Below are 16,694 nucleotides of genomic sequence, written 5' to 3' on the forward strand. Positions count from 1 at the left end.
GGATAGTCAGCAAGCTTTTCTTAAGTGAGCAAAATCTAAGCAAAACAAGCCTAACAAATAGCAAAGAGGTGAGCAGCACTTGAGGACAAATTAAATTGTCCTCAAATCCATTGAGAAATACCCCTTTACGGCCTAGAAAAACTAGTTGTGCCAGGAGGTCATGAAGCCCAGTTCATACTGGTTTCCAAAGAATGCTGTTTTGAGGTATCTAGTGTTATTTATCAGTATTTTACTATAGCATCGGCACTGTCCTGTCCTGTGCCAATGTAGCTCAGTTGATATCATCCCATGCACCAAAAGGTTGCCAGTTTGATTCCCAATTGGGCACATGCCTGGGTTGTGGGCTTGATTCCCAGAAAGGGGCGAGCAGGAGGCAGCCCATCGATGTTTCGCTCTCACGTTGATGTTTCTCTCTCCCTCTCCCTCTAAAAACCAATTTTAAAAATCTTTAAAAAAAATGCAACATTTAAAAAAAAAGTACAAAGTAATTTTATATATCAACATCTCTAATTATGTATTAATATGAGTGATGGAAAGTGCATGTAAGGGAACTATATACTTACTCATATTAATTCTATATATTTTAGTGTTCCATAGCAGAGTCCTAAGAGCACAACATTGTATAGGGCATGGCTTTTTTCCAAATAGAAACCAAATTCAATAAAGTATAAGGGCTATTCTAACGAGTGCCTAGATATAGTACTTTTTAAACCAACAAGCCTTAAAAAATACAAGTATAAAATTGCCAGCTGGTTAAGTAACTAAAATGTTTCTACCAACTTAATATTTTTGACAGGCAGAAAAAGGAAAAAATAAAACTTTTTTTTTTCCTACCTATGATAAACATGTCAATAGCAGCTGGATTCCGAGCCATTTGGTCCTAAGTGAGAAAAAGAATATTTTAATTAAGAAAAATACTCTCCACCATGTATTTTGTTTTGTTTTGAATAAATTCACAATTTTTTATTTTAAAACAAAACAAAACAAAAAATGAGGTATGCCTGTACTCCCCGAAGACTCCAAGGCAAGAGGAATCACCTAATATTAACTAGGTTCTGAGAAAGAAAGAAGGAAGAAAAGAATAAGAAAAATACATTTTCTTAATTTCCCATTGTTCATTATTTGTATTCTTCCCTGAAGAAAAGGCAAAACAGATATAAAATAACTTAAGTGCTCTAACCAATTCTTGGACATTCCTCACACTTGTCAGCTCCTGCTTCAAGATTTCTATATTTAGGTTCTTTCTATAAAGTCCAGTTAAATGCTTATTTACTGCTATTACTGTTGACAATGAACCAAAAAAACTGTCCTGCAGGAAAAGAATTAGGAAGTTAAGGTAAGAAGAAATACAACTAATTATCCTAGGAGAAAAGGCTTTGGATTCGATCAAGAAACCTGAAGAATTCTACGTTAGTCACTTTTCTCTATAAATAAAGAGATCAAGCCATCATCTTATAACCTTCTAGAGGTATCAAGTCAAAAATGAGATAAAAGACGTGAAAATGCTTAGAAAAATTAAAAGCTATGAAGGCTCTTAAAATATTTTAAATGTTTTATGGAGTCACATATTTCAGATAACTATGAAAAGTATTTCCTATTTTAAATTCTCTTCTAAGTTAAAAGTTCACAGGTAAAAATGAAAGCAGAAGTTGTTACTAAGAAATTACTGAAAACTGAACAAATAAGATAAACAAAATACTAAAATCATAACAAAAATCTTCTAAAAAGGATCTTCATTTTTCAACAACTCAAATACCTACTGAAGAGTTTAAAAAATTCCTACTGCATTTGGATCAAATGATGTTCAAAAGTTGTATTTTTAAGTTAGAAATGTATATTATAATTAATTACTTCAACAAAAAGCTCATTAGTTTTCCTTAAACTTAAAATGCCTTCACACAACTCACAGCTTTGTCTCTGCATGAACCACAGTTCGCATTGTTTGTCCACTGGTAATATTTTCTTTTGGCATTCCATGCCACTTGTGTCTGGCTACATAGGTCTCTAATTAAATTACATAATGCCCTATACCCATTCAACAACCCTGAAAATTCCTAATGCACACATTTATACTCTCATCAGAACACACCTTAAAGCCACACTTAAAACACACTTCCTACTTACTGGGCATTGGTAGAAAACTTCATTCTTGTTTCGGCCCTCTGCAGCTTCCACTGCTATGTACTGACTCAAACCAGTGTGTATGCAAAAAGTTAAAGGGAGACAGTATTTCAGTCCCTGTCTCTGCTGAAAGCCTCCAGCAGCTGTATCCACGTCTAACAAATCTTCAGAACGATAGTGATTGGACAGCGCCATACTTCCCAATAACCTGAGAACAGATTCAAAAATGTAATCAATTGCAGTGCCACACAAACATCTGTGCTTCATCTTCTTAATGAATAATAATTTCACACTGACAACTTTATAGGAAGTGGTTAACATGTCGATTCTAAACCGGAAATGCCCAAAACACTATAATTTATATATTACAGTCAAACTCTTGAGTGGAAAGATTGATTTAAACTAAAAGCCTAAATGTCTAAAAGCTTTATAAAAAGAAAAAATAGTTTTATTGCATTCAGGAATCTATCTTGCCATGATAAACTGATTTGCTGATATTTTGCTATATGTACGTGTATGACTAATTTAATGTTTCAAGGGATAAATTCTCTGATACCTCTATGCTGTTACGACCTTTAGCTTACTCTACCCTACTAGACAGTATAAATGTTAATCAGCCTAAACCTTGACCAAATTTTCATTAACTTGGAATGCATGGGATCTAAATTCATCTCACTGCATGTGCATGAGAATAACACAGGTATGGGTCCTTAATGAGATTCCTATCCCACATCTCACCATTGGGCTGTGGATAGTTAAAAATCCCTGTTTTGAAATGCATGACCTTCTAGTCATGTCACTTCTGGGCAACTCTTTTAATAAAATTTTCTAATTATAGGCTATGCTCTTGAAGTGTGACAGTTTTTCAATTTTGTCAAATTTCAGTTTGACAGGAAAATAGAATAGAAAAAAAAAAAAGCCAGTAACTTAGGGTTATCTAGTCCTAACTGCCCATATTTCAGAAATGATTCAATGAGTACAGGGAATGTGGGAGGTGATCATACTGAGATTGAAAGGTAGTATTCAGACCTGAAATGGAAACAGAGCCTCATATGATTCTTCACACACAGAGACATCAAGTTCCAATAAGAACAATGCAAAGTTCTCCCTAAATTGTCATTGGCATTGCACAAATGCAGTGTCTCTGAAATAGCTTAATTTCATAAAAAAACAAAAGGAGTAGACCCGTTCAAAGCATATCGTTTTTAAAACTGTGAGTGGATTTGACAGCTACTAAATACGTGGTCTGCTTTTCCCGAAAGGTTCCACAATGAATACTTCATCTTTTAGAAGTTTAAAATAGGCCATTTAATTATAGGCCGTGCTTGAATAGGACAAAACTATATATTTTTTAGCTTAGTACATGTAGTTCTGAACAAATTCTTATTTTTACATGTATGATACACGGAATTTGTGCCAGGCTCTCCAAAACAAATGATCTGGCTGTAAACAAGATAAACACTTGAAGGGTGCTGAACAGTTTCCGTTAAAATGTATCTCCACATGCATTTCCCTTATGTCGCATTGCCCCCACATCCAAACAGATTTCATTTCATTCTAAGGAGGTGTTGATAAAGATAAGGTTTTCATGAGACACATTTATTTTGGTAAAGTCAAATTCAAGCTGTAGACTTTGTCTTATGGATTGCTACAAGGAAGAAAAGGGAACTCCCATACTACTTTAATCTACTAAGAACAACTATAACTACAGTTTATTTTCTTTCTAGAAAATAAGTTGTATCATTAAAAATAACTGAAACAGCAAGCATCTTACCCAGGAACCACTAACTTCTGCCCATTGTGGATACGATATGAGCATCGATAATCATCAGGAAGTTTGCAACCAATCTGAGCTTCCACAGCATCTAGGTCTTCCTCTCGAGCACCCTCTGCAAATGCACAAAAAAACGAATTATGAAGAAATACAGTCTTCCTGCTAAACAACAAAACAATCTTAGAGCAAGTGAGTCCTGCCCGAAATGCATTACTGAAATACAGGGAAATGAACTGAAAATTCAGAGAAACTTATCACTTTAGACTGGCTGACATTTGAAGCCCTGAGCAAGCAAATTCAGTAGGGAAAACACTGGCACTAAGTAAAACATGGAAAGTATGCGCCAATGAAATCCATCAGGGCACATCTCATTTTTCTTCATCTAATATACCCACACTTCTCATTAAAAAACAATCTCCAGAAGTTCTCTACACTGACGCTGTTCAAGAGTCTTAAAGCAATCTCTTACTGAACTTTGGTGTTTGTTCATGCTGTGAGGTGGTCATTAACTTAAATTCAATTGTGCATGTTGGTAAGCCCACCACATATTCTAATTTTAAAAAGTAGGAAGTAGTCACAAACACCAAGAAGAGAGGTTTACTGTCAGCAATGGTCCACCAGGCTGTTGGATCAAACCTCTTGCTGAGGAATTAGAAAAACTAAACAACACAAAATTGATTTCAAGGCTTTTGGAGAACCTCAAAGACAGTGAGACATGGTGGGGTGAGGGGTCCAGACGAGAGAAACTGAGAGGTTAGCCAGGCCTCCAAAGGAGCCACCTTGTCTTTGAGGCAATTGCCAATTCTGAAAGCAAACCTGAGGCTGAGTGGCTGAGAAACTGAGCAATGCTTTCAACAATATCACAGGACTGAGAGAATTTTCCAAAACTGATGAAGACACCAAACCACAGATTCAAGAAGCACTATAAACTCCATGGAGAATAATTACAAAGAAAACCATATCCAGACACACAATTGGAAAACTGTGGAAAGTCAAAGACAGAGAAATTTTCAAAGCAGCCAGAGAAGGGGAAAAGCCACACAAGGAACCTTCAAAGGAATAAGACTGACAGCAAAATTCTCAATAGAAACAGAAGCCAGAAGAATGGTATCTTCAAAGTGCTCAAAAAAATAACTACTGACAAGAATTCTATGTCCAGTGAATATATACATCAAAAGTGAAGATGAAATAAATACTTTCGGCCAAAAAAGATATGAAAAAATTTAGCAGTAGCAGTCCCTCATTAAAAAAACATACAAAAAACAAAGGAATTCTCGGGCAGAAGAAAAATTATCTCAGATGGAATCATGAAGGTGCAGGAAACAATAAAGAGCAACAGAAAAGATAAATCTAAGATAATATTGAATAAATAAAATAATAATAACATTTCCAGGGACATAAAATACACTAAAGTTAAAATCACAAAAACTGTAACACAAAGGTAACTGGAGTTCAAATATTTTAAGATTCGTTGTCCAGAAAATGGTAAACATACTACTTTAAAACAAACTTTAATTAAATAAAAAGCAGGAGTACAGAATAAAAGTAAGAAGAATGCAAAATAGAAACACCTACTCAAATGACACAAATAAAAAAAAACATATAGAAGCAGTATATTTAAATTCAAATATACTAGTAATCACATTTAATATAGAGTATATAATCTAGTTAAAAGACAGACTGACATTAGATAAAAACAAACATGATCACATATAAGAGGCACATCTTAAAGATGTAGAGAAAAGAAAGCTAGAATAGCTCCACTAAAATCGCACAAACTAGAATTTAAAGCAAATAGCATTATTAGAGGTAATGGAGGACTTTTTATAATGGCAAAAAGGTTCAATTCACTACACAAATATTATCATTCTAATTTTGTGTACCTAATAACACAGCTTCTAAATATAATTTTTAAAATGAAGAAAAGTGGAGATACATCTATAATCATAGCAGATGTATTAGTTTTCTAGTGCCACAATATTAGCAGCTTAAAACACTCCTTTGTTATTTCACAGTTTCTGTAGGTCAGAAATCTGGGCGTGACTGAATTGGATCCTCTGCTCAGGTCCCACAAGGCTGAAATGATGGTGTCCGCTGGGGATGCTATCTCATCTTATGCATCTCATGCTTGGGGTCCCCTTCCAAGCTCACTGGTTCTTGGCAGAATTCAGTTCCTTGCAGCTGCAGCTGAGGCCTCAGCTCCTAGAAGCCGCCTGTCATTCCCTATCACCTGGCCTCTCCACAACATGACAGTTTGGTCATTCAAGGCCAACAGGAGAAATATCCATGCTGTGAATCTCTTCGACTTCTAAAAGGGTCCAGTTCCTGTTAGGACTTACCTGATCAGGTCAGGTCCACTCGGGATCATTTCCTCAAATCCACAAATTTGGGGCTTTAATTACATCTGCAAAACCCTTTCATCTTTGTCACATAACATGACCACCCACAGAGCTGAAATAAACTATATCCACAGTCTACTCACATGCCAGGGGAGACTTTATACCATGCATATAACAGTGACTATGGGAATCTTGGGAATGCGCTCAGAATTCTGCCTACCACAGTGAGAAATTTCAACATGCCTCTGGTAGTAATAGAACAAGTAGCCCCCCATATAAACAAGAGTACAGGATTAACAAGTTTTGCCTAATTTTATATATATATGTAAATGTTTATGTGTGTGTATATATATATACTGATATTTGTATATCAATGGTAAAATATACACTCTTTTCAAGTGTACACAGAACATTTACCAAGATAGATTATACACTGGACCAGAGAACAAATTTCAAATGACTAGAGTCACAGAGTATATTGTCTAATAACAGTGGAATTAAAATATAAATTATATAAAAAAGATTACTTAAAAAGCCCCACATGTTTGGAAATCAAGCCATATATTTCTATATAACCCATGGATTAAGGAAAAAAATCAGAAAATATTTTGAACTGCATGTTAATGAAAATACAACATATTAAAACTTGTGATATGAGGCTAAAACTATGTTCACAGGAAAATTTATAGCCCTAAAAGCATTTGAAAAAAAATAAGAAAAACTGAAAATTTATTATCTAAGCAATCATCTCAAGTCAGGAAAAAAGTGACAGTAAATTCGAAGAAATCAGAGAAATTAATGAAATAAGAAATGAATTGGCAAAGGCAAATGCCAGTTCTTTGAAAAAACTATTAAAATTGACCAGCCCCTACCTAGCAAGACTGAGCAAGAGGAACAGAGAGAAAGTGCAAATAAGTCCAGAAATGGGAAAGTGAAATTACGACACATCCAACAAGCATTACAAAGATAAGAAGGTATTATGAAAAACTTTATGGCAATAAGTTGGAAAATGTAAATAAAGTAGACAATTTCCTAGAAAAACACAACTTATCAAAACTGACATGAAAATAAGTAAAAACTCTGAGTAGTACTATTTCTAATAAAGAAATTGAATCCTTAGTTTAAACCCTCCCTACAATAAAAGCTCCAGGATTGATTGGCTTCATGCATGCTACTAATCATTTAAGCAGGAAATAAGATCAAGCTTACATAAAGTCTTCCAGGAAACAGAAAAAGAGGCAACACTTCCCAACTTGTTTTACAAGGCCAGTACTTAATACCAAAACCTGACAAGGACATTTATGAAAGAAAAATTACAGGCCAAACTCTTTCATGAACACATCTGTAAAAACCCCAGTCAAATACTAGCCAATCAAATCTGATAATATATAAAAAGGATAATACATTACAGCCATAGTAAGTTTATTTGAGTAATGGTTTAACATTCAGAAAATCAAGCAATGTAATTCAGTGAATTAACAGAATGAAGTAGAAAGATCATGATAATCACAAGACTGGAAGACATTTGATAAAAATTCAATTATCAAAAAACACAAAAACAAAAAAAAACTCTTCTTAGAAAACTACTATCAGAAGTAACTTGCTTCAATCTGATAAAGAACATGTACAAAAAGCCTACAACAAACATCATCAGAGAAATGTTGAAAGCTTTCTCTCTGCAAACAGAAAGATAAGGATGCTCACATCATCATATCTTTCCAACACTGTACTGAAGGCCCTAGCCCAGTGATGGCGAACCTTTTGAGCTCGGCGTTGTCAGCATTTTGAAAAATCCTAACTTATCTCTGGTGCCATGTCACATTTAGAAATTTTTTTATATTTGCAACCATAGTAAAACAAAGACTTACATTTTTGATATTTATTTTATATATTTAAATGCCATTTAACAAAGAAAAATCAACCCAAAAAATGAATTCGTGTGTCATAGGTTCGCCATCACTGCCCTAACCAGTGCAATAAGGCAAGAAATAAATAACATCTAAGGATTGGAAAGCTAGAAATAAAACTGTTGTTAATGTACATATTCAAGGAAGTGCAAATTAAAACCATCACTACACACCCATTCGAAAGGTAAAAATACAAAGAATGACAACATTACAGTGTTGGCAGGAATGTAAAGTGGTAGGACCCCTTTTAAAAATTAACAGTATCTTCTGAAGTTTAATATAAGCACATTCTACAACCCAGTAAACTCAATCCCAGGTATTAACCTGATAGAAATACGCTCATATGTACATAAAAAATGATTTACATTTGTATTATTTATAATTCTTTACACTGCATTATTGGTACTAGCCAAAAACTAGAAAGAACCCAACTATCCATCAACAAAATAAACCTATAAAATGTGGTCTGCTCAAATAATGGAGTACTATATCACAACAAGAATGAAAAAACTACTGTTAGAGACAACACAGTTGAATTTTACAAAAAATGGAAATAATTCACACAAAATACATACTTAATCATACAATTTACATAAAGTTCAAAAAGAAAATTACTCAGTGCTAATAGCAATCAGGAGAATGCTTACCCCTGAGAAAGAGGGAGGGTTCTAGGGACAGATTATTCTTCTTGACTTGTAGGGTGCTACAATGGGTGTGTTCACGTTATGATAATTCACTGAGTTGTGCACTTATGATCTGTGCATGTTTCTGGAGGTTAGTTAACATCTCTAGTGAGAGCGTGTGGATATCACATCCCCTCAGAGAAGTGATGAGAGGTGCCCCGTGCCTCTGCAGTAACTTCTGAAAACCCATTACTCCAGTCTAGTCACGAGTAATACTTCAAACAAAGTCACTTTGAGGGCCATTCTACAAAGTACCTTACCAGTACTCCTTCAAACTGTCAAGGTCATGAAAGACAAGGAAAAACTGAGAAACTGCCAGAGACCAGATGACACTAAGAAGACATAACCACACGCACTGTAGTATTCTGGGTTGGATACAGGAATTGAAAAGGACATTACTGGAAAAGCTCATTGAATCTGAATAAAGTCTGGAGTTTAGTTAATAATAATTTTCCAATGAAGACTTTAGCTTTGACAAATGTCCCAGAAGGCAGTACACTAGGGGGAACTGAAACTGGGTAAAGAGTACACAAGAATTCTCTGTACTCGCCGTAGCCAGTTTGGCTCAGTGGATAGAGCGTCGGCCTGCGGACTCAAGGGTCCCGGGTTCAATTCCGGTCAAGGGCATATACCTTGGTTGCGGGCGCATAACCAGTAGGGGGTGTGCAGGAGGCAGCTGATTGATGTTTCTAACTCTCTATCCCTCTCCCCTCCCTTCCTCTCTATAAAAAAATCAATAAAATATATTTTGAAGAAAAAAAAAAAAAGAATTCTCTGTAATATTTTTTGCAACTTTCCTGTAATTTCAAATTACTCCAAAATGGAAACTTTATTTTAAAAAGTTTAGTACAAAACAAACTGAATAACTGCCTGGACCATACAACAATAAGAAACTTCGAATTTCTTAAAAGAGGCAGCAAGAGGGAAAGAAATTTTTTAAAAGCCAAAAACCAAACAAAGAAACAAACAAACAAATATGGCAAAAGAAAAATATAAAGAAATATATGCTTACAAGACAGTGAAATCAATGTTTAGAGACGCAACCTACTCCAAGAGAATCTGGGAGCCAGACCAGGTGAACGCTCGCTCAGCTTTGCCGCTTACTGACTGACTCGGCAAGTTAGCTCATCTCTTTAATCCTGTTTCCCCACCTGTGAAATGGGAGATGCCAGCTACCGGAGGGGATTGCGGTGAGGATTGAAGAAGCTCCAAGTGCTTAGTAAAATGCTTTACTGGCACTCAATAAATACTCATTTACTTTCCTTGCTCCCGAGCTTGCTTGGATGAGGAGACCGTGAAAAGGTTACTGGAGCCAAGAAACCTACTTGAGGGTTCCATCTCTGTCACTTACCATTATGTGACCTTGCATAAGTCACCTGAACTCTCTGAGCCTGTCCCTTCACCTGTAATGAGGGGACTGGTATAAATCAGGCATCAGCAAACTCTAGGCTGCAGGCCAAACCCTGGCCTGCCGCCTGATTCTGCGAATGAAGTTTTCTTGGAAAAGTGCCAGCCCTGTTTGTTATGTATTGCCTATGCTGCCTTCCACGACAACAGCAAGAGTTAAATAGTTAAAAGAAGACACCATCTGTCTGTCCCTCAAAGCCTAAAATATTTACTATCTGGTCATTTTAAAAAAACTTGGCTAACCCCTGGTCTAAGTGATCTCTAAAATCCCTCCAACTCTAAAAATTTAAGCCAACATGTAAGGTAAATATGAAATTTGAAGATATGTAATACATACCATTCGACAGATTTTAACAAAAGATATATGGGGTGTCCCCCCCAAAATGCATATATCCTTTAACAGCTGATAGTTCAATTCTAAAAATGAAATCGATTTTAATAAACACTGGCTTTATAATTATTCAAAGTGTGTGTATACATTTTTGGGGACACCCTATATTAATGTATCATAATTTCAAGATACTTATAAAAATTTCCCCAAGCCCAATACTTACTTGCTTTCCAAGTTTCCTTGAGGTGCCTTGAAAATGAGTCAGGGACTATGACCACTGAGGTGAGTAGGAGGTTCTTGACTTAGTCCTAAAACTCATAGGCCTGGCATTCCTAAAATCCCCTGCATTCTAGATATCAAAGAGCCTTTATCCTATTCCAACTCATGGCAAAGCCCCGGGAGAACTGACACCTGAGAGTAAAACAGGGGCTCTCAAGGAATTCTCTGACGACAACAACCTCACTTCCAATCACCAGATACAGAGAAGTGAGCATGGAGGCCTGGCAATACCAAATTGAGTACAAAAAAAAGCAGCAGCAGCTGCTCTGTATCCTAGTTTCTTGGTAACTCTGTACCTGAAAGGAGAAATGTCTACAAGGTGGACTCTACATTCTCATATTCCAAATGTCCTAATATTGGACGAGCTCTCTAAGGTCTTAAGACATTTTAAATAACAGGATGAATAGGACCTTTCTCCCTTCAACTGCTATTAAGACCATAGCTCTGAAATGAGCCTGAGTTTGAAATCCTGGTTCTGCCTTTTATTTTGTGATGGAAACAACTTTCTTAGCATCTTAGGTAGTTCACCTGACCTTTAAGAGACAAAACCATCCGAGGACATCTGGGCTCCAAATATTTCTTGAGATCATCCCAGGCCTTTTTAATAGCAGCATAATGGTCAATGTATCTTCCTACGTCAGAATAAGTATCAATGAAGAGAGATTTCCAGCACTGATTCTTCTGTGTTTTCTCTTCCCTAAACAGATTACAAAAATGAGATTTAAAATCTTTTGAAACAAAATTAGTACAGATTCTAGACATTTACCAACAAACTTCATGGAAATTTTTGGTTACTTTTGCCTTCTTTTCCATTTATTTTAGCTACCAATGAAGACTAGCAAATAGTGACACCAAAAAATTTAACAACAGGAGTTATTGCTGGCATAGTGGGATTATGAATCACTTATTTCTTACTTTCTACTTACCTTTTTTCTAAATGTTCTAATTTCAATAAAATATGTGAAGAAAATATGGAGTGTGAATCTCAACTTACTTCTAAAAAAGCATACCAATTATAAATGTGTATGTACAGCTGATCCCTGAATGCAGGAGTTAGGGGTGCAGACCTCCCTGACCTGCATCCCAGACAAAAAGATCCGAGTATAGCCCTGGCTGGTGTGGTTGGGCGTTGTCCAGGGCACAGAAAGGTTGCTGGTTTGATTCCTGGTCAGGGCATATGCCCAGGTTGCGGGCTCGAGGAAGCCAATGGATGTTTCTCACATCGATGTTTCTTTAGCTCCCTCTCCCTTCCTCTCTCTCTAAAACCAATAAAATAATATATATTTTTTTAAATCAGAGTATAATTTAATAGCTACTGTTGACTGGAAGCCTTACTGATAACATAAACAGTTGATTAATATATATTTTGTATGTTATATGTATTATATACTAGTATATTCTTGTAATAGTGTAAGTTAGGAAAAAGAAAATAATAAGGAAAATAAATTTACAATAGTTATTGAAAAAAATCTGTAGATAAGTGGACCCGTGTAGTTCAAACCCAAGCTGTTAAAGGGTCACCTGTAGTTGTTCAATATTTATTTATTTATTTATTTATTTATTTATATTTTATTGATTTTTTTACAGAGAGGAAGGGAGAGGAATAGAGAGTTAGAAACATTGATCAGCTGCCTCCTGCACACCCCCCACTGGGGATGTGCCCGCAACCAAGGTATATGCCCTTGACCGGAATCGAACCTGGGACCCTTCAGTCCACAGGCTGATGCTCTATCCACTGAGCCAAACCAGTCAGGGCTAGTTGTTCAATTTTAGAAAATACTTGGAATCTAATGATACAATAATATTAACCTAATTTATCTACACTGGATCAGCCAGAGAATCATATAGCACCATAGTAATCACATAATTCAACATTTAGATTTAATACAATTCCATAAATATTTATTGAATGTCTACTTAGCCACTTGAGGACATTAAAAATAAGGCGTACTTTTTGCCCTCAAAAATGCAGTCTTGCCCTAACCGGTTTGACTCAGTGGATAGAGCGTCGGCCTGCGGACTCAAGGATCCCAGGTTCGATTCCAGTCAAGGGCATGTACCTTGGTTGCGGACACATCCCCAGTAGGGAGTGTGCAGGAGGCAGCTGATGGATGTTTCTCTCTCATCGATGTTTCTATAGCTCTATCTCTCCCCCTCTCCCTTCCTCTCTGTAAAAAAATCAATATATATATATATATTTTTTTATTTTTATTTTTTTTAAATATATTTTATTGATTTTTTACAGAGAGGAAGGGAGTTAGAGAGTTAGAAACATTGATGAGAGAGAATCATCGATCAGCTGCCTCCTGCACATCTCCCACTGGGGATATGCCCGCAACCCAGGTACATGCCCTTGACCAGAATCGAACCCGGGACCTCTCAGTCCGCAGGCCGACGCTCTATCCACTGAGCCAAACCGGTTTCGGCTATTTTTTTTTTTTTTTTTAATGCAGTCTTATCAGGGAGAATGAACAATGTCAGGTAGAAGTGATACAAGATAAGAGAGCCACAAAGGGCTTAAGGTAACATGCTAATATCCTGCAGGAAATGAAGAACCACTGAAGGGTTTTAACAGGGTAGTTCAAAGAGCAGAACTGTGACAATGGTGTGGGAGGGGTGTAAACTAGAGGCTCAGAGATGAGTTAGGAGGGTTTTGCAGTAATCCTAGTCAGATGATGCACTGAACTCAAACTGGTAGCTAGATGAATGAGTAGAAAGATTCAAGAAATATAGAGGCTAAAATCAGAAGGGCTCAGTAATTGAATAAGTGGAGGGAGAGAGGGATGGAGAGAGGTAGGGAAAGAGGAAGGGAAAGAGGAGAGAAGAGATGTGGGATGATTCCTGGTTTGGGCTTAGAAGCTCAAGTGGATGGATGATGCTGCCCCTAAAACCAGGAATGTAGGATGATCAGGTTCAAAGATGGAGAAAAGGACAATTCAGAGTGTTTTGTTTTTTTGGGGGGAGGAGTATTTTTTCATTAATGTAAATAATATATACATACATATTTATCAAAACCAATCAAGTACCAATGAACTTATGAAGCCCAACCTCTCAAAGGAAACTTTAGTTATTTCTGGAAGTTATCTCTGTAATTCTAAATGTCTATGCCCCTAATTCTTGATTTATCAATTTCACATCTATGTATTGATACCCTAAAGTAAAAGATCAGGATAGCCCTAGATGGTCTGGCTCAGTGGATAGAGCGTCGGCCCTTAGCCTAAAGGGCCAGGTCACATACCTTGGATACAGGCTTGATCCCCAGGCCCTGGGCAGGGTGTGTGTGGGAGGCAACCAATTGATGTGTCTCTCTCACACTGTTGTTTCTTTCTCTGTCTCTCCCTCTCTCTTTCAAAATCAATGGAAAAATATCCTCAGGTGAGGATTAACAAAAACAAAAAACAAACAAACAAAAAAGATCAGGATATAGCAATACTTAAAATTCTCTCCTCTCCATTCCCCCTCCTCCCAATGTTTGATAGCTGTTATTAATATTCAGTTCTGCCGAGTAGTTGCAACTTTCAATAATACACTTAAACCTCTACTTCTTGCTTTACAGCTTCAGTCACTACTCAATTCCCCTCAATCTAAGAAAAAGATAGTAGCACTTTTTTCTTTCACTTTTCCCAACTCCCACCTTCTGTTATCTACACTTTTATTCTGTCTATTTATTAATATTCACTGAGTTCAGTGAGCCCTTGTGGGACATGCGATGGAAAGGTTCAGCAGAAGGTTACGCAAACAAGTCTGGAGCTCAGTGGGGATGTCAGGGAGGCCATCCAGGTTGGGAGTCAGCAGCACACACGCAGTCACTATACACCGCCACCGTGCATGCGGAGAGTTCACAGAGAGAAGAGAGCGGCGGGCCAAGGACAGAGGCTGGGCGAGCACCAGCACGTAGTGGCAGGCACAGAAGCGCCACCAAAGGAGACAGAGAGAGAAGGGTTAGAGAGGAGAACCAGGACAGACCAGTGTTATAGAAGCCCGGGGCCAAGTGTCAAGAATACATATTTCCTGAATACTCACTCAGATATCAGCCAGTATTTTTTGCAATGTCTTCTCCACAGAGGATCATGACTTGATAGCTGGCTAAGTCTTCGACTGACGTAGCAACAACTGACAGGAACCAGATTCACGGTTAGTATAGAAAAAAAGAAAAGAAAAGAATTTAAAAATCAAGATGAAAATTTTCAATATTAAGATTTATTCTATTCCTTTTGCTTTTCCCATTTTCCACTTTCTACCCTTATAATTACAAAACAATATTTTCAAAATCTGTTTAATGTGTTAGCTAGTTACGTTTTGAGTACTGAAATCTTAACTATTTGAGTTCACAAATAAACCCCCAAATCTCTACAATGGTAATTTTCTTATGGAAGTCTACAAAATATATAAAGCATTGGAGTTAATTTCAAATCAAAGACCTTCCTCCACTCCTTGTGACGATAATCATTTCTGCACACAGGAAGAGTGTTATTCAGTGTGTGTATTCTTAAGATCTGTGAGACATTTTATATTAATACACAAGACTTTTGTTTGTTTTGTTCCAATTTTTCTTAAAAGATATAAATATTGCAGCCAAAACCATTTTAATTATACCAACGATTGGCGAGCCCATCTATTAAGTGCCACCGTCATAACAATTCTATTTCAATAGCCATAGCTATTCGAGTTAGTATCAACTGCTCAAAAGCATGCAATGTTAGAAACAAATAAATTCCTTGATACATATTATATTCTATATTGTATTCTTTTTAAAAATATGTTTTTATTAATTTTAGACAGAAAGGAAGGGAGAGGGAGGGAGGGGGGAGAGAAACATGGATGGTAGCCTCCGGTAAGCACCCTGACAGGGGACTAAACCCGCAACCTGGGCTACGTGCCCCAATCAAACTGAAGACCTTTTGGTGCACCGGACGACGCTCAACCAACTGAGCCACACCGGCCAGTGCTACACTGTGTGCTAACACAACAGTGTTCCTAGCCTGTAAATCCAACACTACATATTTAATTTGCAAAAAGGATGAACCTAAGATTAGGAAAATGGATTTCTATCTTTCCAGAAGAGGAATCACAAGTTATAGAAAGTAGTATTCAAAGATCTCACTTGGGCAATGGTAATCAATTAAGGGAATCTTAAATCACATGGGGTTTGTCAAGGCCACGAGCAGGGCATGTTAAAAACTTTCTTCAATTTTCAGATTGTACACAAAAGTCAACCTCACCCTTTTCTGCCAAGCTCACAAGATGCCCAAACGAACATTTGCAAACACTGAATCTGTCCAGTTTTGTAATTCAGAGTCCTCCTTTCTTGAGCCTTCTCCTCCACTGTCCCAAGAGTTAAACAACATAAAGGAATCTCTGAAGTAAGCACCAAAGGTGATTCTGATGCACAGCAAGGATGAGAACTACTGTTCTAGAGATTCTGACTCAGTTTGCTTGGGGCAAGATCTTTACCTCAGGCACATGTACGTTTAAAAAGTGCCACATGCAATTCTGATACACATTGAGGGTTAAGAATGATTGGTACATAATAAATCACCCTGGAATGGAGAAGAAGATTCAAACTATGACAAAATGACCCTAATGAATGAATCCAATCCAACCCAATCCAGTTCAGCAATATGTACCAAAAACTTCAGAGCTTAGCAATGAACAGGACACTTGACAAAGTTGAGCTGTGTTTTTCTTAAAAGAAATATAGTTAGGAAAGAAGCTGCAGTACATTGGAAACTTTTCTGTGGATAAAATGCAATGGTTTTTGTTAATGTTGTGTGTCAACTTGCTTGGACCAACGGATGCCTAGATAGCTGATTAAACATTATTTCTGTGTTGTGCCTGTGTGGATGTTTCTGG

At 36.8% G+C, this 16,694-nt stretch overlaps 1 protein-coding gene across 1 annotated transcript in view; it reads right to left on the reverse strand.

Annotated features, from left to right (window-relative positions):
- Positions 1–16,694, reverse strand: part of FBXO3 (F-box protein 3) — a 33,462-nt gene that overhangs the window by 13,904 nt on the left and 2,864 nt on the right. Inside the window, exons 2-6 of the mRNA XM_081100432.1 lie at positions 14,865–14,954; positions 11,375–11,538; positions 3,896–4,010; positions 2,125–2,329; positions 835–880 (exon numbers count right to left, since the gene is read on the reverse strand). Coding sequence (XP_080956558.1) covers positions 835–880; positions 2,125–2,329; positions 3,896–4,010; positions 11,375–11,538; positions 14,865–14,954 — 620 coding nt within the window. The remainder of the gene's footprint in view (positions 1–834; positions 881–2,124; positions 2,330–3,895; positions 4,011–11,374; positions 11,539–14,864; positions 14,955–16,694) is intronic.

This window comes from Myotis nattereri (assembly GCF_964212035.1).
Source record: "Myotis nattereri genome assembly, chromosome: 9".
NCBI lineage: Eukaryota > Metazoa > Chordata > Mammalia > Chiroptera > Vespertilionidae > Myotis > Myotis nattereri.